Source organism: Dermacentor albipictus, chromosome 6 (genome assembly GCF_038994185.2).
Source record: "Dermacentor albipictus isolate Rhodes 1998 colony chromosome 6, USDA_Dalb.pri_finalv2, whole genome shotgun sequence".
Classification (NCBI taxonomy): domain Eukaryota; kingdom Metazoa; phylum Arthropoda; class Arachnida; order Ixodida; family Ixodidae; genus Dermacentor; species Dermacentor albipictus.
In genome coordinates, this window is record NC_091826.1 from 79,077,325 (window position 1) to 79,101,560 (window position 24,236).

The 24,236-nt window shown below is 45.4% G+C and overlaps 1 protein-coding gene and 1 long non-coding RNA gene across 2 annotated transcripts in view; one reads left to right on the forward strand and one right to left on the reverse strand.

Moving 5' to 3' along the window:
* Window positions 1-279: 279 nt before the first annotated feature.
* Window positions 280-24,236, reverse strand: part of LOC139047042 (uncharacterized) — a 30,895-nt gene continuing 6,938 nt past the window's right edge. The window contains exons 4-5 of the mRNA XM_070520985.1: window positions 19,153-19,289; window positions 280-2,979 (exon numbers count right to left, since the gene is read on the reverse strand). Of these exons, the coding sequence (XP_070377086.1) occupies window positions 2,593-2,979; window positions 19,153-19,289 (524 nt within the window). The 3' untranslated portion in view covers window positions 280-2,592. The remainder of the gene's footprint in view (window positions 2,980-19,152; window positions 19,290-24,236) is intronic.
* Window positions 8,615-12,724, forward strand: LOC139061230 (uncharacterized). The gene is made up of 3 exons (XR_011515265.1): window positions 8,615-8,996; window positions 9,767-9,853; window positions 12,530-12,724. It is a non-coding gene; the product is annotated as an uncharacterized lncRNA (long non-coding RNA).

The window sequence follows — 24,236 nt, forward strand, 5'->3', positions numbered from 1 at the left end:
GACAAATGAAGTGATGGTTAATTGAAAACTGCAACATGCCGATTTTAGTTTCATGCTTCATTAATTTTCTCAGCCCCAAAGAAAGCATGCGAGGTTTGAAAATGCATCATGTGACATTAGTGCACTAGGTCTAGAGAACTGATTAATGCTGCACATACATTGAACATGGTGGCCATGACCATCCCTCATGAATTGGCATTCCCTGCCTAAACCACCTCACCAACACAGCTTGTTAACAGCAAGAAAGCTGACGGGGCTTCCAAGAATTTCTATGCACTATTTATTAGTATCGCCCTACTGAAATTGCTCCATTGCTTTGCTGACAATTGTCTTGACAAAAGTGGAAGCCGAATCGGTTGAGTTCGATCAGTTTTATTTACATACAACCTATTATAAAGTGGACCTTTCTTCGCCTCTTCAACTGTTCCCACAGCTGCTGCTGCCATCTTGTACGCCACATCGAGGAGGAGGGGCAATGTACATGGCAGGTGCTTGGGAGGATTTTCCAAGGAACTCTGGAAAGCTGTAATCAGATTGTGGGCAAAGTTAAAAACAAATACAAAAAGGGTGTAGAGTATTGTAACCTTGTTCATGTTGATCACACCACATGTTTCAGCTACAGCTGTAAGTGCCTTGTCTCATCCACCGAGCTACAGTTCTTGCAATGTTACACTTTGTGATACTCAGTATGAATTGATAAGACTAGCTGCTATTCTAGTGGTTGTGCAGGCCACAAGGGAACAGTGCCTGGCCTTTGTGCTTGTATGTGTCAATTTCTTTCAGTCTCGCCCAAGCCACACCAAAATGTTATCCACAAGCGTCGTGCCAAAATGGCCTGGCGACATTTCGTATTAAGCCGTTTGACCCATTTATTGCACTGATGCATACAGTGCAACCAAATGAAGGAAATGACATCGCCTAGGTGATTAGTAAATTACCCTTCTAAAATACCACAAGAGCAACTTTAACTGTGGCAAGAGCCTTAGCAAAAACATAAGACACAAAAGTGAAGGAATAGCGACATTTAAGTTCCCGCACCAACTCACCGTGACAAGAGCGGATTTTGACAGTGTCTGCTTAAGCTTAGTTATTTGGAGATACACGGAGTTGAATGTTTTTACGAGCATCGAGATGCCGCACTAGGCTAGGTTGCCTTTTATGGCTATAGAAAGTTGTATACTGCCACATGTCTATGCCTATATATTGCCCTATGCCAATCTATACTGAAGCTGCTTTGAGCAATGAGCGGCGTTTTATTTCAGTGCTAAGGATACATTGGGAGTAGTGTGCCTAGACAAAAGTATTGCGGAAGCTGCCGTGCTTACCTTGTGCTCGCTGAATGATCACGGGAGAAGGTAAAGATGCCGTCAGAAAGCACCCTTTGTATGGAAAAGAAAGCACTACAACTAGACATGGTGACAGTTGTGGGCAAACTAAAAATATTATAATGATAATTCAAGGTATGGTATGGCATGTTTATGCTATTTATGAAAAATAAACATGGGAAGTGTGTCCATGCCAACAATTGGCACAGGATGCAAAGCTGCAATACAGCACCACGGCGTCAAAACGACAGTACGCAAGTAGTAGTCCAGCATCGAAACTTCAAGCAATGTCCCCACACTGCAACACTGGGAGGTCATGCTGTGTGACATAAGCCTGTGTACACAGGCCAGCAGGCGCTGGTCCGTCGGGCACAGGAAGCAACTATTTCTCCTAAGGATTCAATAAAAGGATTTGTTTACCTCACACATCATGCGATGTGCCGTGTGAGGAAATGACAGTGCCACTACTCTTGCAGGATATGAATAGTGCACAACACCACCTCGAGCGTTGGAGCGCATGTCTCCCTGTGTACTGCAAACACAAGTGTTGCACGCAAGGTAACATTTAATACATCACTGCCAAATGCCATCAACGAACACAAACAGCAAAGAAAGCTTAGCTTAAATAATTGTCAGTGTGTTGGATCTGCATATTGTTTACATCCTGTCTGCATGCCACATTGCTCATTTGTTTAATGCATGTATGAGAGCACTCGCGTCACTGTTCAAAAGTGCATAGTTGCATGGTACTTTTTCCGATTTCGTGCACTTTCTTTTGTGCTGAAAAAATAACCACAGCGGCTATATTCATAAAAATAAAGCAGTTAGATATTTCTCAATAAGCCGTCAGTATTGAAGTTGCTCTAAAGGGCAGTCAACTGAATTGATTGCATTTGAGTACTGCAGGCTTAGTTTCTTTCGTTCTTTCTCTTTTAGAGCCTCGGCACAAGTTAGCTAAAACACCCTGTATATTGTACAAACACCCTCACTATCAGTAACAGTTATACTACAATTCTTATCCCTTTTGCACTGCATGGTCTCAGCAGTGCTCTGCATATGTTATTGCAGAAACTATAAGTATGCAATTGGAAGGAAAAATCCTAGCATTATGCCAGATGTGCATCCTTACCTTCCTGACATACCTTGCTAAGCAAAGCGATTCCTAGCTAAGCAGGAAAATTGAGAGGGCAACGGTCAGGAGCATCTCAAACCTGCCGGACAACGTATGGGTGGCCCTGAAAAGGCGCCGTTTGATGGCAGGCAACATTTAGTGTTGTGTTGACAGGTGCCGAGAAGCTGGCCTACAAAACTTCACGCATTCATATGATTTGTGGCCCTTGGTGTTGTAGAAGCAGCACTTGACTGCCTTGTAGACAGCGCCTGGTTCAGCACGTGCAGGTGACTTGACACAATGGCCAAACTGCTGAGCAAGACCATTAACAACGATCTTTGCCAACTGGTCGATTCCTCGGCCCCTGTGCACATGGTACCGATCGTCAGCAAACATGGGGCGCCTCGGCTCCTTAGATGCATTGAGAAATCGATGCTGGAGGGGGAAAAAAAAGAGGAGTGCAATTGGGACAACTGTTTGTAATGTATTCAGATCACTGCGATATGTACAGTCTGGAGCACAAACATGGACATTACAGGCACATTCGGCGGATTTTCAACGCGGTGAGCGTGCGGGCCTGTTCAGACTGGACAGCTTGCATGGCTGCCCGCACCGCCGAGGAGGCGGAGCATCTAATGTTTTTGTGGCGCACGTCTCGCCATCTCGTGGCACCTGTCGTCCATCCTCATCACGGGCACACCGGCGTCGTTACTGCGCCACCGTCGTCTCGTGTTCCGAATGGCTGTGGCAAAGCGGAAGGCTCCAGCGGGCGGGAAAAAAATTGGTCCGCGAGCGATTGGACGCCGCCTCATTTTGCGCCTGGCGAGGAGGTTTGCCTGCTTTAGCTGCCCCGTCTTCGGTGTGAACGTGCCTTTAGAGTCAAAATGAACAGCTTACACTTGCACATTTTTTTTTGGCTTGGTAGCGCGTTCAAGTTGCTTGCTTCTACCTAGTCTTTTAGATGTCTAGGCTCCTCACATCTTAAAGCTCCACACATTTTAACGTGGCTGAACAAATAGTGCACAAATCAGAAACGCGAGTTTCTGTGGCCTAGCCTTCTCACACTTGCTCGTGTCACCTGATCCCATATCTCAAGAACTTTCTGCACTTGCAAGGATACCATTCAAGATTTACCTTGTGTGTTTTTCTTATGGGGTGCCCACTGATTACGAGGATGCTGACATCGAAGGATCTCAAGCGGTTCTCAATCATTTTGGTGACAAACGGAATACAGTATGCTGAACTACAACTGACTTGATATCTGTCAGCACCAATGAATGCAGTAGTTAGTGTTCTTATTAAATAGAGTCCAGCCTAACAGCAGATGGACACCCATGGTTTGAATCCCCGTGTTGGCGAATTTAACTGGCTGAAATCAAGCATTTAAAAGACATTCACTTAGTTCCATCCCTTCAATCTGTGAGCGCAATGAAGATCAAAGGTCAGGTTATGTGGCTGCAGCACCTTCTGTTCATGCAACATAGCTTTGCTTTTTTTTTTACCCAGAAATTTAGCATGCGCATGCCTTGTGTGCAAGCCACATCTATTACAACAGAAACAGCATTTCCCACTCGTGAGCAAAAGTTTAGATGCAAGATATGGTAGAATGTTTTTATCTAGCTTACGCATTCACGCTGAAATCCAAGTGGTACAGCCAATACGTGCCTGTTCAACCAATGCAATGCATTGAGACACTTCTGACAGCGCATGGCTGTAACAGAAAAGGTTTAAAATTTTCACTAATGCCATGGACTTATGAACTTTTATGAATGTACCTCCAGCTTTCGCAGGCTTTCGAGTAGCTCAAACGTAAGGTGGCCTGTGAGTTATTGCTATCCAGTCTGAGCGTAATAGGAGCCAGTCAAATTAGTAAAACATATGAAGTCAATGTGCACACAAAGACTATATGTAGCATGACTTTGTGCCACAGGTAGCTAACAGCTTCCAATTCACAGTTCTTGTAATATGCTTGTGGCATCCATCTACAGTGATCTGTTTCATATAACAGGGATGTGTGTGTTGGCTGAAAACAAGAAAATATGCTAGAAAATGTATTAACCAATCGATGCAATATATACTTTCCGGTAGAGTTTTGCATAGAAAAGTTAGCAGATTCCATGCATACGTGAAAATCGGCTATAAGTGAAGCCTTTGTAATGTTCAGTAATATGTAATCACTCGTTCACTTCTATAGCTCAACACTCAATGCATGCCCTGGTGTCTAGTTCATTTTTGTCCACACTCGGCTGCCTTTGAGGCTGGCTTTCCGACTTGTCTGTGGCTGACTTTTTAAATTTTCTGTTGTATACTTAATTTCTTTCCTCTTGTTCTACTTGTCTACCCAGTGGTACATGTTGAGCTGCACTTAACCGGTAATCTAAGTTCCTATTTGGACACATGCCAAGTAGCACATATCCAGTGCCAGGCACACAGTGACCAATATTGGCAGGACTGCAGCAGCCACCACTCACTGATCAAGGAAGAGTCAAAAAGGGTTTCGTTTTAGAAACTATGAACATGGTCTTACCTCTGAATAGTGTGTGCATCTTAACCCTTTCATGGACGCAAACAGAGAACAGATTGCTTTGTGTCCAAGACATTACAAGTGCTTTTTTTGTGAAGTATTTTTCACATAACGTAAAATCTCAAAGCTGACCATTCTGTAATAGCAAAAAGGGAATACGTCCCAGTATACAGCCTCAAGGTCTGTTTCTACCTACTCGTGGTCACCTGTAATACGATTACAAGCATCCAGTGTAGCCAGTACATTATACATGAAGTTTGTGCAAGTTTTCATTATACTTATCCAGCATGCTTTGTATGAGAATCCTCATTCAGGGCTTTCCACTATCGCAAGGGATCTTAGAAAAAAGATGCTTCTTGAAAATCCTTGAAAATCCTTGAGGGCTATGCAGTTCTCATATTTAGCAATGTGGTTTGTTCGCGATGCTATTAATTTGATCACCTGTTTTGGTAGCTATGGGCACCAGAAATTTAGGCATCTAACCGCACCAAAATCCAGCTATTATGAAAACACGGAATTTCGATCAAAAGAGTCCATTTGCCGCTATGGTGGTTTGAATGAAGGATGGATGGATGGATGTGTGTTGTTTAGTGGCGCAAGGGCCAGGTATGGCCAAAGAGCGCCATGACTGATAATGTTGTGTTAAGCGCTGATTTGTGAGTGGCGATGGTGGAATGTAACATGGCTGTAAAGTGGCCTAAAATCAATCAGTGACATGGAAGCGTAAAATAGGATACAGCATAAAATTATGATAGTGATACATGTAGTGGTCTCTGGATATAGTACGCGTGATAAGTGATCATGGAGCTAGAATGCGAGAATATCTAAACAGCACTAATGCCTCCGGGGGCCTTTGAGTACAAAGGCTGAGAGGCAGGTGCTTTCTTTTATTGCACCTACCGCAGCAGAAACCTCTGTTAGAGGCTGTGCTACGGATTTCCTGGGGCTATAATATGGAAACTACCTACATCTTTTAAAAATCTAAACAGGGATTCATGTTTGAAGAAAGGTTCCCCTTATGAAAATGAACCATGAGTTTCTGTAGAGGACGTGATGTGTTCCTAAGGTGACATCAGACATGCATAAGGAATGCATCGTCTAATGTTTTTTGGCATCACAAGTACATCAGAGACTCAAATGACAATGCACCTTAAGATTTCTGATGAGAGGAGTATACAGCTTTTTTGTGTTATTGCTAATGTCAAAGTACATCACGTATGAATGTGTAGGATGCCAAGTCGTGAAAAATTCTTTGTAATGCGATAGCATTAAATGGCTCATGAGCCGGAAAATCCGGCATTGTCGGCCTGAGCACTCGATGTACAAAGAGGTTACAAACTCTCAACCTTTCATGGGAGTTAAACCCACTACCTTTGGCGGTAATTAAGGCTACGAACCCACGACCTTTGGTGTTAAGATACCGTTAATTAAGACAGTTATTGAAGATATAGTTAATTAATGCACTCGAACGCACGTACCACCCTTATTGGAAGTCGAAGCATGTTAATTAATATGTTAATTAATGTGCACCTGATTATTATGTCGTTAATTAAGACACTCGTACCCACGACCTTTGGTGTTAATGAAGGCGCTGTTAATTAAGGCGTAGTTAAGATACAGTTATTTGAGGCACTCGAACCCACGACCTTTGTTAATGATGACGATGCTAATTAAGGCGCAGTTAATTACGACCTAGGAATTAAGTCACTCGAACTCATTACCTTGTGTGGGAATCGAACCCACGAACATTGTTGTTAATGAAGGCGGTGTTAATTGAGCACAGTTAAGATACAGTTATTTGAGGCACTCGAACCCACGACTTTTGTTAATGATGATGGTGCTAATTAATGCACTGTTAATTAAGATCTAACAGACAAGTCACTCGCACCCAGTACCTTGGGTGGGAATCGAACCCACGACCTTTGTTGTTAATGAAGGCGATGTTAATTAATTTACTGTTAATTAATAGAGTCACTTAAGGCACTCGATCCCACGGCCTTAGTTGGTAAAGTTTATGTTAATTAAGGCATATTTAATTAATATATAGTTAATGAAAACACTCGAACCCATGATCTTGTGTAGGAGTTGTGCCCACGAACGTTGTCGTTAATGAAGGCGATGCTAATTAATGTACAGCTAATTAAGATATAGTTGATGAAAACACTCGGACCCATGACTCTTGGTGGGAGTCGAACTCATGAGCATTGGTGTTAATGAAGACGATGTTAAGTAAGGTACCATTAATTAGGATACAGTTAATTAAGACACTCGGACCCTTGGCCTTTGCTGGGAGTCGTTTTGATTCATCGTTGGGGGCAGTCTAAGAGACAAAAATGAAGAAAACGATATAACACAGCGTGAGCGCCGAGTACTCTGGAAACGCTTCCGATATATCAGGGCTAGGCACAAAACAACGACGTCATTTTCTTTCCTTTTTAAAGAGCACTGTAAGATTGTGTTACCCCGTTATCACATTTGGTAAACAGTGCCAAACTATAGCGTATGCCTTGTTCTGGGCAGTTCGATTACTCGGATGTGTTACTAGTCTTTAAGTGGCAAACCGACAATTCTGCAGATTGACATGATCATGACATGGAAAACTGCGCGTAAAAAATTATGGGGTTTTACGTGCCAAAACCACTTTCTGATTATGAGGCACGCCGTAGTGGAGGACTCCGGAAATTTCGACCACCTGGGGTTCTTAACGTGCACCTAAATCTAAGTACACGGGTGTTTTCGCATTTCGCCCCCATTGAAATGCGGCCGCCGAAGCCGGGATTCGATCCCGCGACCTCGTGCTCAGCAGCCCAACACCACCATAGCCACTGAGCAAGCACGACGGGGAAAAAAAAGAAAAGGAAAAGAAACTGCGCGTAAGCGGCAGCGTCTATTTGCTGGAACGCACTGTAGTACTTGGTTGCACGCACATCGTACGCCAGCGCACACTTCTGGCATATACCACATAGGACAAATGCACGCTGCCGAGACATGTGGGTTTTTCGAGGAATCTTCGTGGGTAGCACGATCAACACGGAAGGCACGAGCGACAGGAGTGCAACCCGCGCACGTTAAACACGGCAACACGAAAGCAAGATACGGACGACAGGGGTGTAAGCTGCGCCACACGAGCAGATTTGATGATTTCCGACTGACACTGTTGCAACGGGCACTAAAACATCGCACACTGCACATGTGTCGCTCGGAGATCGCGTCAACGATGTCTGAGGCTATATAGTTGATGTGAACGACAGCAGGAAGTTATTTAAATTGAAGTGACGGCCCAGGTAGCACGGGGAGCAGCGAAATGCGTAATTCACGGTTTTTATGAGAGGTAACTGAAGTGAAAATCGTTCGAATAGCGTCACCGCAACGGCTTTCTATAGGGTTAACATTTTCAGATCTCGAAGGCCATGCTTTTGCTGGCTGCAGATAGCCGAAGCGATTCAAATTGAAAATGCGTTATAGAATTTCTTTCTATGCCAAGCTATAGCTTACAATATAGACTTATCTTTGGTTCTCTTTGTCTTGCAACAGCTATGCGCAATTAGGCAGCCGCACAAATCCTCAGATGACGCTAGCCGAGACATTGGCTGGCCCCAACCGACCTGTTCGTGGCGCCACCTACCGTCCCGTTTCCTATCCAATCCAATCCAATCAGCCTGTCGCTCTGTTTTCGAGTCGGTCGGGTGTGCGAGCTGCAACGATGTGCTTGTTAGATCGTGTGTTTTTGTGTTTGCTGTAACCAAATGTGACTTAGTTCGCGTGCGCATAAGCGCCACAGACAACTTGTGTCTCGCTGCAAACTCGCCGTGTGCGTGGCGCGCCAGCGAAATGTGGACCAACGATGTTCATGCTGTGGAGTGCGTTCCCTTTGTCTCTGGTTGTCGTGGAAAGTTCGGTGGACGTCGCGAAGAAATAATGCGTGTTGTTAGCGTGCCACTGCTCGTCCACTATGCACCGGTATGTCTGCTGGGAGTAGCATCGAAGCACTGGCAACTTGGAGGGCGCTTTTCGACCGCGTCGGGCCGTTCAAAAGGTGAGTAACCGTGCTTGCTAACTACACACGTGTTGTGCGTGCTTCTCGTGTGGGCATAGGGTGCCTTGCGAACGTAGGAAAGAGAACTCCCACGACAACAGTGAAACCTATGCCGATGCTTGCTGGGTGTCAGAGTTTAGTTGCGCGAATTAATTGCCATAATGCAGAATTGAAAATCTTGATAAGCGTTTTCTTCTGATGAGAAAGATTACGTTCAGAAATAATCGTGTTCATCATGCGCGCTTGTGCGTGAGCTCCCGTTTTTCTGCTGAAGTCGCATGATAACGACTCATCTACCTCTTGACCGATTCTTACTGCTATGACGTTTCCTCGCTTATAAATGATTCGACGTTGTAGATAATCTCTGTTTACAAGGTTTTCGGTTTACGAGCAGTATTGGGGAAAAAAAAATGTAAGCAATCACAGCGTGCTACTAGTACAGGTTTGTTTTGAAGGGGTGTTGCCATAACTTCGACGTAAGTAAACATTACAAGGGATAGTTACTTGAGTTATGAAGGAAACTCTAGAATCGTTATGTAAACAAACATTCATGTAATGCGCTGCTGCTCCTGCGTGTGAAATTTTGCCTTGTTGAAGGGGTCCCTGTTATCGTGACATTCATCAGTAACTTTGACTTTGTGCTCTGTTGCCACCCTGCACCAGTGCATGCATTGTTTTCATGACTGTTTTTACATGCTCCTTGCATGTGTTCACTATGTGATAGTCTTACTGTGCCACAGCTATAAGTTAACACAGAATTCTCTTTGTAGTGGTGAAGCCGTGACCCACAACAGTGTCCACATAACCCGTGGCCATGGCTGCAGCAACACGGCGTGTAATCTGGATGGATATGTCAGGTATGCTTTAAGTGTACGTGTTCACAAAAGTAGGATCTCGGTATCATTAGTGGATAAGTGTAACGACATATTACTTAATGCATCTTGCTAAATAGGCTAAATATTTCTGCAACATCATTCCACTTGCTGCTTATTTGTGTTTGTAGATATTATGCACACATTATCTTGTTCTGTTAAAACTACACGTCACATGTCCTGACGTTTAGTATTTTTCTCGCATCAATTGCTTGGCTCTAAGTCCATTTTATTTTTGCCTATTACACAGTATGTTTCTTTTTATCTTGGTTTTATTTGTTTGGAACTGTTTCTTATGCTGTAGCCCATATTTCCCTGTTTTCATTTCTGCTTATGATACACACATGTGCTGTTTTTGTCCATGTAAGAATTCGAAGTGTAGTGTGCCATATATGTCACAGGTCTCAGCACGCAGTGTGCCTACCATTGTTTAACATTGATATTTACAATCATGTCTGTCTTGTTCTCAGAATAACTGTCACTGGCAAATACACATTTGATGAACTAGAATTTCTTGAAATGAAATAGGAAGGCCAGTATTCATTGTGCTGCAGTTACTTAAGTAGTGAGGTGTTTTCTGGTAAGCTTTCTATTTTTTCTCTCACTTTCTTCGTATTCTTTTCTTTGCAAGCTGCCCTTATTCATGCTGGTAGGCATTGTAGCAGTTGTGAGTGTGTTTACTGCAGCAATGTCACAGCTAGTTTGCACACACTAGAGGATGCCAACAGATACCCATCACTGTTTTTGTGCATTTCTGAGAACCAGCTGTGTCCACTCGGCGAAACTTGTAGTGTCCATTTGAATTTACCAATCAGTTCATGTAACATTTCAGGACAAAATTTACGCAGTGAGAGAAGGGAGACTATGCAACATGACCTTGGCTAACAACTGACTGTTTAAGTTTGGAAGGAAGGACTAACAAAAATTGGAAGGACTAACAAAAATAGCACTGGATGTGCACTTGTGTTGTGCACCAGTTAATTTGAGAGGGATGGCAGAAGTTATAATTCAAAGGCATAAAATCATAGTAAATGGTGTCTGCATAAAAAGAAGTAAATAGGCACAGACTAATTTCTATCCCTTGTAATCTACAAAGGATGCCTTTCTTCATGCATTGATAATGGGGGCTGGCTCACACTTATTGTTATTTATGTGGTGCGCCTGACTGATTTCTCTTGCCAATTTTCAGCCATGGGTGAAAACAGATAAACAATCCTAATCTGGGCTGAAGCCCCATTGCAGATATGTGTGGCCAAGTCGGACGAGCATACTGGTCTTTTGAATGAAATATGGGGATCTCACAGGTACATATTTAGGCACCAGCCAGTCTGCGCTATGTACATTTGACCACACGTGAAAGGAATACAGCACAGTGCCTCTGACACGCACTGGACAAATTTGGTGCTACCTTTAACCAAGCAAGCCTCGCTTGCCTCCTTGCGTTTCTCGATTAAATGTTCAATTCAATCAGTTCATGTAACTTTTCAGGACAAAATTTGCGCAGCGAGGGAAGGGAGACCATACAACATGACTGTTGTGCATATGCTGCCTAATTTATTTTTGCTGAAAATATACGTGCATTGCAGTCCACAAGTGAATTGACAAAGGCACCCAGGCATTGGAGGCTTGCTTAGTTAAAAATACCCAAAATTTGTCTCGTATCTTTCAGGGTTAATGTAGGCTACTCTTTTGATCACGTGCATATTTGGTCCAATGTACATCGGGCACGCTGACTAGCCGGTGCCTCAGCATGCGCCTAGGAGGGCACCATAATTCACTCAAAGGACCAGTGTGCTCGTCTTATTTGACCATGCATTGACACGACAAGCTGTGCACTGGATTTAGCTTGTTTATCTGTTTCGTTCGCCTATGGCAACCGACTGATACAACAAAATCAGTGAAGAATACCACAGCCAAAAATGGGACGTGTGTCAGTCGACGCTCATTATGATTGCATGACAAAGAGGAATACTCTCTAATGACGTGGCATAGCAACCACCATGCTTATTTATTAAATTATTTTTATGCAAGCTTGTTTGTCATGCTTCTACGCATTTGTTTTTCAACTTGTGCCCTCCCTCTGAAAGCAGTGCTCGGGTGTAAATGATAAAAAACCCCAGACATGGTGTGGTGTATTTCTTGAATGGGATATATGCCATCATTCAGGAGGCCAACACATGCATGACATAGTAGGCTTGGAATGTATGAGAACTGTGCCCGTAGCTGATGCAAATATTCTATAACGACTGGCACTTGGATGTCTCTGGGATGCATTGGGTTGCCCATACACAAACACTCCTACGCTTATTTCCATGCCAAGTAATTAGTGAGAATTTCTCATTCACGCTAGCAATCCACAGACACTGCTGTCCTTTGTCAAGTGGAAACCGATGTAGCTGAAGTAGTTCACGACATGTACACACGCCACAGCTGATCCATGTTGCACATTTGTTCAGCCAAGAGCAATTTCTGCTTACTGTAGTTACTGCTGCACCCAAAGGCCACACAGTGGTTCCTCAACTTTGTGTGAACCGACACCACATAAATTTTTCGCAGAACTAGCTATAACGTCTCCAGACCGTTCTGTAGCAAGTGATACAGCGTGTATTTCTGTGGTTGATTGCCAAGTTTTGTTAATTATCTGTCCTTTCTACCATGCAGGGTACACATGCACTTACTTCAAGATGACGACACTCCACCTCAAGAACAGCCTCTCCTCAGTGATAAGTAGCGAGATTAAATGAAAGGGAGATATCACATCCGTAACCAGGCTGATACTGTGTTTTCCTTTCATTTAACCTCCTTCTGCATTTAAGGAAGCATTGATATGCCCAATAAATGTTTTTGTTAAATTTCTTTCGTTGAGTAATGTCTAACATGCAGCATATGTAATGCCCATGTACATGTCAGAAGTGCTGCATCTTCACTGGACATACATGCATACAGGCTGCATATATATAGCACCAAAGATAGTCACGCACAGGTAACATATTTAAATAAGGTCTGACTGCCATTGGGACACATGAGAAAATGTTACCACACGTGGTGGCCAATTTTGTTATAGGAGTAATACGAGCACCGGCAGTCTAATGTATAAGCTCATTAGAGATTCGCTAGGAAGACGTGAGAAAGTCACAAGAAAACTGCTTTGGAGCGCACATTAGGAAGACATTTCATGCTCACAAGAAAAGCACTCGTCAAGAGTTCTACAGAAAGACGGTGGCCAATATGTTATAGAACGACATTAGGAATACATCAGAAAATTCCAAAGAAACTCATCAGAAAGTCTAATGGCTGTGATGTCAAAACTCGTCAGACTTTCATGTGAAACTCATCTCATATTTTCATAAGGGATATGCCTATAATCATTTGAGGATGAAGTGGAATTTGTTGCCGGTGAGGTAATGGAAAATGCTTTTTCCTATTTGCATCTAATTGTCTGCATTGTATCAGGATGTGAAGCACGGTAAGTGGCTCACCACACTTATCACACATGGGTGGATCACCACCTGACAAGAGGTATGCGTGTGTACTGTATGTATGTCCTATTCTAAGCCTGCAAAGTATTACTTCCGTGTGGCGGTTCTTTGATACCGGCGGCCAGTTGCCAAGATATGGCTTGATAACATGGAGTTTATTTTCTGTTTCTTTATCCCACAACCGCTGCCAGAAAGCCCTGAGCGCTTTCCTTATGGAGGGCTTAAGGTCCATTACAGGGACAGTCATGGAAATGTCTGCAGCGTTCGCGTGGATGGATGTGGCTAGCTGGTCAGCCAACACGTTTCCTTCAATCTCGCGGTGCCCCGGCACCCAGCATACCACGATTTGCTGCTTGGAAGCATAGGTGGTTAGTAATGCTGAGTAAAGAGATACAATGATAGGGTTTTTATATTTTTTGACAGTTTTCAAAGCGTTTACAACGCGCAATGAATCTGTGTATATAATTGCCTTTGGGATATTACTTTCTTTAATGTGTTTAACGGCAGCCAATATGGCGTAGGCCTCTGCTGTAAAGATACTTGTGCTCGTGTGCAGAACACCGGTATCCGAAAAGGATGGACCGATTGCTGCGTAAGATACGCCAGAATTACACTTTGATGCGTCTGTAAAGAATTCAGGACATGAATATTTGTGTTGTAATTCCAAGAAGTACATTCGTATATGCGCGAGAGGAGCGCGCTTTGTAACAGTTATGAAGGATGTATCACACTCTGTTGGTTGCCACTGCCACGGTGGGGGCCGTATAGCAGGGGACATAAGGTGGTATTCAAGCAGGGGAACTCTTGTTTCTTCAGCTAGGTCTCTGACACGCAGTGAGAAAGGCTTTGCCACTGTGGGCCTGTTGCGAAAAAGTTGACAACTGGACAGATCGTTCACGGTGTAATACGCGGGGTGCTGACTGTTTCCGTTTACTCTAAGAAAATACATGAAAGAGGAGTATGTTCTCTGCAGTTCAAGTGACCATTCATCCGATTCAACGTACAGACTTTCCACTGGGCTTGTTCTAAAGGCACCTGTGGACAGGCGAATCCCTAAGTGGTGGACAGGGTCTAGCATCTTTAGAGCCGTTGGAGTAGCCGACTGGTAGACTATGGCTCCATAGTCTAGTCGTGTGCGCATGAGTCTTTTATACAAGTTCATGAGACATTTTCTATCGCTGCCCCAGGTTGTGCGTGAGAGCACCTTTAAGATATTCATTGTTTTCATACATTTGATTTTGAGATACTTTATGTGCGGTACAAAGGTTAATTTCGCGTCTAAAATTATGCCTAAAAATTTATGTTCCTTGTTTACAGGCAGACGCTCACCATGCAACAGAATTTCAGGATCAGCGTGCAGGCCTCTTTTTCTCGAGAAAACGACACACGTGCTTTTTTGTGGGTTCAGTCTGAACCCGTTCTCGTCAGCCCATTTGGAGACCCTGTTAAGGGTTAGCTGGACCTGTCGCTCACAGATTGCAAGAGAACTTGATTGGAATCCTATCTGCACATCGTCAACATATGTTGAATAGAAGATGTTAAGTGGTATGTGTAGTCGAAGAGAATTCATTTTTACTATAAATAGCGTGCAGCTGAGCACACCGCCCTGCGGCACTCCTGTTTCCTGTACAAATTTCCGTGACAAAACATTGCCCACTCGAACACGAAATGTGCGATTAGCCAGATAACTTTCGATGACATTGAACATATTACCACGTATACCTAACTGTGAGAGGTCTCTCAATATCCCAAACCGCCACGTTGTATCATAGGCTTTCTCCATATCTAAGAATACCGATAAGAAAAACTGCTTATGGACAAAAGCTTCACGGATACGTGCCTCGATGCGTATAAGATGGTCACTGGTAGATCGACCCTCTCGAAACCCGCACTGGTACGGGTCGAGCAAATTGCTTGATTCGAGGAAGTGTAGCAGGCGACAGTTAATCATTTTTTCGAAAACTTTGGAGAGGCAACTTGTTAATGCTATGGGTCTGTAGCTTGATGCAGAGGACGGATCCTTTCCTTGCTTTAGAATTGGAATTACAATAGCCTCCTTCCAAACAGGAGGGATCTCGCCGGAAAACCATATAACGTTGTAAAGGTAAAGGAGGGTTTTCTGTGTTTCGGATGGTAGTTGTTTTAACATCTCATATATTACGCGGTCTGAACCTGGGACGGATGTATGACAACAGTTAAGTGCTGCCTCCAGTTCTGCTATGCAGAATGGTTCATTGTACGCCGCACTTTTAGCAGATTTTGTTTCTAACTTTTGTCGTTCTATTTGCGTTTTGTACTTTAGGAAGGCTTCGGAGTAGTGTGAGGAGCTCGATATGTATTCAAAATGTGCTCCAAGAAAGTTGGCTTGATCTTCAAGGCTTTCTCCGTGGCTATTTACTAGAGGTAAGGAATACGTTTGTTGCCCATTAACTTTCTTCACTCTATTCCAGACTTTTCTCTCATCTGTATAGGAGTTGATGCTTGATATAAAGTTTGCCCAACTCTCTCGTCTTGCTTGTCGGCGCGTTCTCCTTGCCTGGGATTTGACATGTTTGAAGTTTTCCAGGTTTTCAGCAGTTGGAGAATCTTGAAGTATCGCCCACGCTTTGTTCTGGCTCCTCCGTGCTTGCCTGCATGCATCGTTCCACCAGGGAACACGCCGCTTGGAACCCATGCCGCTCGTTTGCGTAATACATTTACAGGCGGCATCCAGTATAAAAGCTGTAAAATACGCAACTGCATCATCTATGGCTATACCAGACATCTCAGTCCACGTCATGTGAGTAAGAGTTCGGTACCGTTCCCAATCGGCTGAGTCAATCTTCCACCGAGGAACCTGCGGGGGAAGTTGATCTTGTTTCGGCGTGGTTAGGGTTATTGGGAAGTGGTCACTCCCATACGGGTTGGTAAGCACATTAAATTTAAAATAGGGTAAAAGCGTCGGCGATAAAATGCTAAGATCTATGGCAGAGTATGACTTGTTGGCTAGGTTAAAATATGTGGGCTTCTTCGTATTCAAGAGACATGTTCCGGAGGAGTAAATGACCTGTTCAATGACGCGACCTCGCGCATCACAGCGTGAATCGCCCCACAAACTACTGTGGGCATTAAAATCACCGAGAATCATATAGGGTTCTGGGAGCTCATCTATTAATGATTCTAAATCGCGTCTGTGAAGCTGATAATGTGGTGGTATGTACAAAGAGCAGATGGTAATGAGTTTATTTAAAAGTATGCCTCGAACGGCCACGGCCTCAAGGGCCGTTTGGAGCTTTAAATGCTGACACGCTACACTTCTGTCAGCAATAATGGCTACACCGCCAGATGATGCAACAGCATCCTCGCGGTCTTTGCGAAATGTAACGTACTTTCGGAGAAGGTTTGTGTGTATAGATTTTAAGTGTGTTTCCTGTAAACACAGCACTTTTGGATTGTGTTTGTGGATCAGTTCTTGCACATCGTCAAGGTTTCTGAGAAGACCTCTGACGTTCCATTGAATTATTTGTGTATCCATATTGGAAGTTAATAAGTGCTGTGTGTACAGAAACAGAAGTAGTGTTTATGGAGATTACGGAGATTAAATTACAGAGCCCTTTCGAGGCCCTGTAACGGGAGTTTTGCCTTTTCTGGAGCGTTCGAGGGAGCCTCGCCGCTCCTTAGGCGCTAGTTGCGCCTTGAGGATAGGTGTTGTGTCCATTGCCTCTTGTGAGGCGCCGGACACGTGCTCTTGCGAGCGAGAGGTTATCAGGGAGAGTCCCGCCTTGGAGGGCAAGACCGCTGCGCCCACCAGCCCGGAGGTCGTTGGGGCTCCTTGGGGGATTTGGCTGCGCCGGCCGTTGCCAGCGCTGGAAGGGACCTGGGAGGTTGAGGCAGCCTCGGCTGCGCCCACCTTCGGGATCGATGGTCCCCTCTCCACGGCTGGCGGAGCAGCGCTAGCTGCAACCGCCGCAGGGGCAGACGGCGTAACTGCCGACTCACTGTGTGTGGGTCGGACAGCCGCCGGAGGCCGTTGTGACGCTGCCCCCTGACGCGTCACTTCGGCAAAGCTTTTCTTGGGCAGGTATGAAACCCGCCTGCGTGCCTCTTTGAAAGTGATGTTTTCCTTGACTTTAATTGTAACAATTTCCTTTTCTTTCTTCCAGGATGGGCACGACCGCGAGTAGGCGGCGTGCTCCCCATCGCAGTTTACACAGCGGAGAGCGTTCTCACAGGTTTCAGTGGTGTGTTCTTTGGCACTGCATTTAGCACAAGTTTGGCGGCCTCGGCAGCTCTGCGAGCTGTGGCCGAAGCGCTGACATTTGAAACATCGGAGTGGATTAGGCACGTAAGGCCTGACACGGAGCTTTATGTACCCGGCCTCAATTGATTCGGGCAGGACACTTGAATTGAAGGTGAGAATTAGGTGTTTGGTTGCAATTTCTTTACCATCGCGCCTCATCTTTATTCTTTTCACATTAACAACATTTTGCTCATTGAAGCCCTCTAGGAGCTCTGCCTCTGTCAGCTGAAGCAGGTCATCATCTGAGACAACGCCGCGTGAAGTGTTCATAGTGCGGTGCGGAGTCACTGTCACTTGTACGTCCCCAAATGACACGAGACTGGATAACTTCTCAAATTGTTTCAGATTCTGGAGCTCCAAGAGGAGATCTCCACTTGCCAACCTTGTTGCCTTGTAACCTTGACCAAGAGCCTCAGTTAAGAACTTTGAAACTAGAAATGGGGAGATTGTGCGTACTTGTGTGTCTGACTTTTCCGAGTGAATAACATGGAATCGTGGGAAGTTGGGTCTTTCACGACCAAAGAACTTGAATACATCTTCGGTGCGCCCTCTTTTCTGAGGGCGATCAAGGAGGGGTGGGAAGGAATTTGCCATAGTAGAAAGTTTTCGGCAATAACGCCAGCCACCCACCATGGAGCCCAACAAGGGGACGTTACAGGGACTGTAAAAACAGGTCCTGCAAACGCCAGCTGTACGTTGTTACTATAACCAAATATGAGATAACCTAGGTTGGTTATTCACACAAGGTTAACCCTTGCTGCCAGGAAATATTGGAAGTAAACGGAAGCTAGGAGAAGACAGGAAAGATGAAAAAGTGAGAAAAAGACGAAGGCTGGAGGGAGAGAGAGACAGGAAAAGGCAACTACCGATTTCCCCCGGGTGGGTCAGTCCGGGGGTGCCGTCTACGTGAAGCCGAGGCCAAAGGGGTGTGTTGCCTCCACCGGGGGGGGGGGGGCTTAAAGGTCCGAACACCCGGCATTGGCTCAACCCCCAGGATCCCCTTTTCCCCGGACACGGCTAAGCCGCGCACGGCTACGCGCGGGAGGGTCCAACCCTCGTGTGCTCGGGTACGTGGTGTCGCAACACACCAAACGCCTGCTTACGCAGACGCAAACATTGTAGAAAGGGACGTAAATCTGCGCAATCGCTATATCGCGTTGTTTGACAAAGAAATGGACGAAAAAAATATGCTTAAAGTGGTTCAGAAACATATATCCACACAGGAATGTTCAATTGTTGGAATTACACTTCACCGCTACAGAGTAGCGAAGTTGCCCTGAAAAGTGGGACTAATATTTCCGACCGTCCAACAAAGGGTGAAGTGCGCACAGTATGTACCTCAACACTTGCTTTGTCCACCGCAGTAATGCGATTCTGTAATGGAGACACAACTACGACAAACGGTCTGCATTTCTACCGCAGCGAGCAGCGACAAAAAGTAAAAAATTTTCAACCGAGTCAAAAATAAGCCAAGCATGTTCCGGACGGTATGCAACGGCATGCCGCTAAACAAAGGGGGTGCATACCTCGGGGTTCAAAATCCGCAGACACGGCATGCGCTTCAGCGTAGCCGTCAATTTGCGGTTAAGCAAGCGACGCTTTTTCATTTTCTGCTCCGCATCAGCACCTTCTAGACAGCGAGGGAGCACCTTGAAAACAAGCACTACGGGGGCCACGTCTCGTTGGAGTTGAACAACCAAGGCCTAAAATTTAAAGGAAATCACAACTATCAGCGCTTAATGTTTAGAATTTTGTGATTTCAGTACACTCGCCTTGATGTTGTCGCATATTTCTTGTGGATCCACGTTGCTATCAAGGTCGTTTCCGCCAACATAAAGCACGGCGAAATCGACACGCTCGAAGCGCATCGTGGAGACCGCTCTCGCCAGTCGCACTGCATTGTAGCCAGCAAAACTGAAAGTGCAGGTTTTAACTGACTCAATTAGGCGCAGGCGCGACCTATTTAAGAATTTAACCTGACTGTCGCCGACAATGACACCGCGCAAGGAAGGCATGATTCAACACGATGCAGCGAAGGGTAAGAAGACCACGTGAACGTTAACCCACAGAACACAAACGTGAGCCAGCAGAAACCACAGGGATTTAGCAGCAGCACCTAGCAGCGTCTTTCCCTAGGCGTACAAGTACCTATCTGGGGCAGGGAGTACGGCACTGGCTCACGTCACATCCGGTTTGCCTCCAAACCGGGTACAGCCGGCCTGCGGGGATACGCTTCTGTAGCCACCAGGGGCCGCTCCGTGACGTCACTAGCTCCGCCCTCACCGCGAACCACCGCGCGAGTGGAGCGCCACCACTAAAACTGGTTCGCAGCAAGGACGAGGTGGCTAAGGATTACAGACATGGGTGAAATGCGCCCGCGCAATGGCGCGTCGAATTCCCCAAATCCCCACAAGGTTAAGCATCAGAACGGAGGTGTGGCAATGTAAAAGCGACTGGGCATTTTGTGTATGCTGTGCGGGGAGAGGGTAACGTTGAGTGTACTTGCAACCATAAGCGAGTGCGAAAAGAAATCTGCCCGAGTATTCTTATGGTGCTTTAAACTGAGGCACTAGGTGATGTAAACGTGTAGCGAGCTCAAACGGGGCACCTAAGACGACAGAGACGGACAATTGCTCTGTCGCTTAGTTTGTCCCGTTTGAGCTACACATCGCTTCAGTTAAGTTCGTAATCTCCTTGGAACGGAAAGAACTTAGGTACTATTGACCAGCAAAATCTGGCAGTCTGGCAGTCTATCAATGACTTGAGCATTTGATGTCTATCGCTCACTTATGGTGTGCGCACGAAGGGCATGGCTCTTCACATACCAACTTTAAGTTTCACGCAATTTTATCACGAGGAGGCATAGTGCTGCTTTGCATGTAGTTCAGTAGACAGTGCACGAACTTCGAACTATTCACGATTTATAGACAACACAGTTTTCGCCGCATCACTGCACGACATGCACGGGCGAAAACAGCGGAGCGCATGTGGAGTAACTGTTGCCGTTCGTCCTCCCGTTGTTCTCTTTCCGACCAGGGACTAAACACTTACTCTCCAAATCTTGCACACGGCACGCACATCCATGCAGTTACTCCCTTGAGGGACGAAAGCGCCCTTTTTGGGACTAACTGCGCAGTTACTCCCGTTTTCCCCGGAATTCTTCTTAGAGTGTATACGAAGCTTAGGGCGAAGACGGCAACGCGCAGCGAGAACTGGCTTGGACGTCTCGTATGCTGTACAGCGCCAAGCGAGGCGCAACCTTATGCGAACGCGAATTCGTTCATTGTCAGCGAAAATTGTTTGGCTCCTTAGTTTAGCTCGTAACCGGCCGGGAACATCGCGCCCCACAGACGAGCAAGCGATAACGCGAAAAAGACAAGCTCGTGGTTTCTTGGAGCACGTGGAGCGAATTTCGCTGCGTAACGTCACAAGGCACCCGGCGCCCTAGCAGACGACGAGGAAAAGACAGCGCTCTCCGTGCTCATGGCCCTTGCGCCGTGCCCTGTCAAGTGGTATCTGTACGAAAATAATGAACTACAGAAGCACCGAATCGCAACCAATATTAACTAATTTTTCTTACGTTCATCGATCAGGAACCGCTCTTCCACTACAACAGTAGGCGCAGTCCTTTCCTCTCAAGTGGCCCAAGCAGAGGCCGTGGCCCTTATACATCTGCCCCCACTTGAGCTCCGCCAGGACACCCAATTAAGCGTCATTTCACCATGTATCACATCTGAAGAATTGTCAAAATACCTCGTGGTCATGAGTAAAGAACACTTATAGAAGCGAAACCAAAGTTGAGAATAAGAAGAAGCGACTTACAAAATTCTGCCGTTTAGGCACTGTTTGAAAAGTGAAGCGATCCTACGTTGACACATAGGTAACTCGAGCTTCATGTAATTCATAACGGAAACAGTGACTGCTACGCAATGTTTTTTTTTGCTTCTGCTGTGTTCGTGACCATTCAAAGGTGGTAATGTAATAATAAAAGAACTGCTCAACGGAAAAACTGTCCAGCGTAACCGGTCTGTGCAGGAAGAATTCAAATACATTCGGCAGATATAAATTGCAAGGTTTAAACCCGTGTAAAAAATGAAGAGCAACCGCTAACATATACCGAAGAGATATTTCCGTCTGCGCGTCATCTAGCATCAATCGGCCAAGTATATATATGGCTTCAGTTTAATTCTTACAACACCGCAGAACAATGCACCGCGCCAAACCAAAAAAAAAAGATATTCACTTGAAAACAAGCGCGGAAGATCTGCCGTTTCGTCCTATAGCTGCTTTGATAAGCACAGCGCTTGTTTCTTCATAACGCCTGCAGAAAAAAGTGTGCTTACCTTATGTCAGCTGGGAAACGGAAAACATATCGACCTTGCCTCGCTCCCTGAGCTGCCACATCACACAGCCGCACAGCGAGCTTTGAATCCTTTCCTCAGTTTTTCCGACATTACCGCAACATTCGCACGTACGGAAAAAGTGTTAAACTGCAGGCAATACGAAAAAATGCGCGCGCGAATAGACGGTGGCAGAAGCAGACGAAGAGAATGGCAGCCGAAGCGATAAGAGCGAAAGTGCCGCCTGTTGGCGCAACAAGTGAAGCGACCAAATAAAGGCGCAAAGAAAATGGCCAGAAGCACACTTTATTTCAACATATAACTGCATCGCTTCACTTTATTGGTGTGTAGTTTGAACAGATAGAGCCACATATTCAAAAGTTATTGAATTTTCCTTTCACTACCAGTGTCGTGGCGACACTTTATTTCCAATACCGAAAATAGAGCGTACTAGGGCGCGTTCGCTTCGGTGCTCTGCGCATGCGTCGTTCCTTCTCCTTTGAACCATAGAGAAAGGGATTGAACAAGAGCGGACACTCGGTGAAAATTGGAAACAGGAAACACGTCACGCTATACTTTTAACATCGATGAATTGGGGCCGCGAGCATCGAGAAAAAGAAGAATGTGAAATGAGATTAACAGAAATTGTTTTATTTTTTTATTCTTTCCCGGAAAAATTAAAAATATCTGCGTATAAATTAAGTTAAACTTTGCGGCTTACTTTCGTTGCCTAGCGACAGGCGAACTGGCGAATGACGAGCCAAATGTTTACGTCATTCGTCAGACTCACCACCGAAGCGAGAGCGACCGGCCGCGCATCTGAGCGTTGGCCTGTTTGGTCGCTCGACTCGCCCGTCTAACTGTTTTTCTATTTTGGGATTTAGCCTGGTTTGGTGGCCTCCCGCCGAATTATTGCGTTCATTCGGAACTTCGACAAGGCAGCACTGCACTATTGGACTACGGCAAGGTGAGAAACTTTATTCGACAGTCTGCGACGCACTTCAGGCAATTAGGCTTACTGCCCGGCAACTAGGCTAGACTTGTGACGCAGTTAACGTAAAACAGCGTGGCCGTCGTGGAGCAGTTAATTTGAATTAAAGAATCGCACTGGGAGATGTTTGCGACGCTTCCTGTAAGCCACAATATTGTTTTAACTAATTTCAGTGGTATTTGGGCACGCTATAGTCGCACAGGGTGCTGTGACGCAGTTTCGCGTGTACTGAATTTTACTGCGACAAGTTTTGGCGCTTTCTCTGACTGCCAGCATTATTGAAACTAATTTCATTACTTTTTGGGCCACCTTTCGAGCACAGTGGGTGCGCCTGGCGCTGTGACTCGTTTAGCGAAAATCAGCTCGGCCGTGTTGCGCGGTTTCGCGCTTTAATGCACTGACAAGTTCATGGCGCTTTTCTTTCTCTGACGCTCAACATTGTTGAAAATTATTTTCGATACTTTTATGTTATGAGGCCCGCTCGCCGCGCCTGTTGTGACTCAGCGAAGAGCAGCTCGGTCGTGGTGACAGTTAGTTTGGCGCGTACTGAATCTTACTCCGACAAATTTGTCGCAATTTTTATGTCCCCACAACAATCTAAGCCTTCTTTCGGTACCCACGCTTGTCGAAAACGCGACGAGCAATCGTCAAGAGTGATAACACGGGAGTGCGTTGCTTGCGCCTGCAGAACGCAGAAGTGATAAGCCAAGGAGCTCAAACGCCAGGAACTAGTAATTCGAAAATTCTGTCTTGTGAACGGCACCCACGCATTTTGTCTTGAGTGCGAGTAGGGCATTCTGCAAGCGTCCAGCATGCTCTGGTTGAGAGCGTTTGTTGTGGCCACCTCTCTGTATTCGTACCGTACTATCGCGTCGGATGTAGCCAAGTTCGCGAAACGCGCCGTTGCCCACGCATTCGTGCCATTAAAGTGCAGGAAATAAGTATTGGGAAGAGGGGAATGTTTGGAATTAGAATGTGTTTGTGGTATGTACGGTATTGCTTGGGATGAGTCGGGTATTTTCTACGCCGTGTATGTAAATACGAACTGCTCTTGTTTGTAATGCCACCCACTCACCACTTTCGCACGCTTCGCCTCTACAGGCATTATTCTTAGATGTTAATACCAAAATAACGCTTGTAATTTTTTTCAGCTCACGTCGTCAGGTGGAGCTTCCTGCGTAAACTATTGCTGCTTACTTGGTGCCACAACGCTGGATGAATGCACAAAAAGCCCGCGACGAGCATTTACAAAGAATAAAATAAACGTTAATTTTTCCAC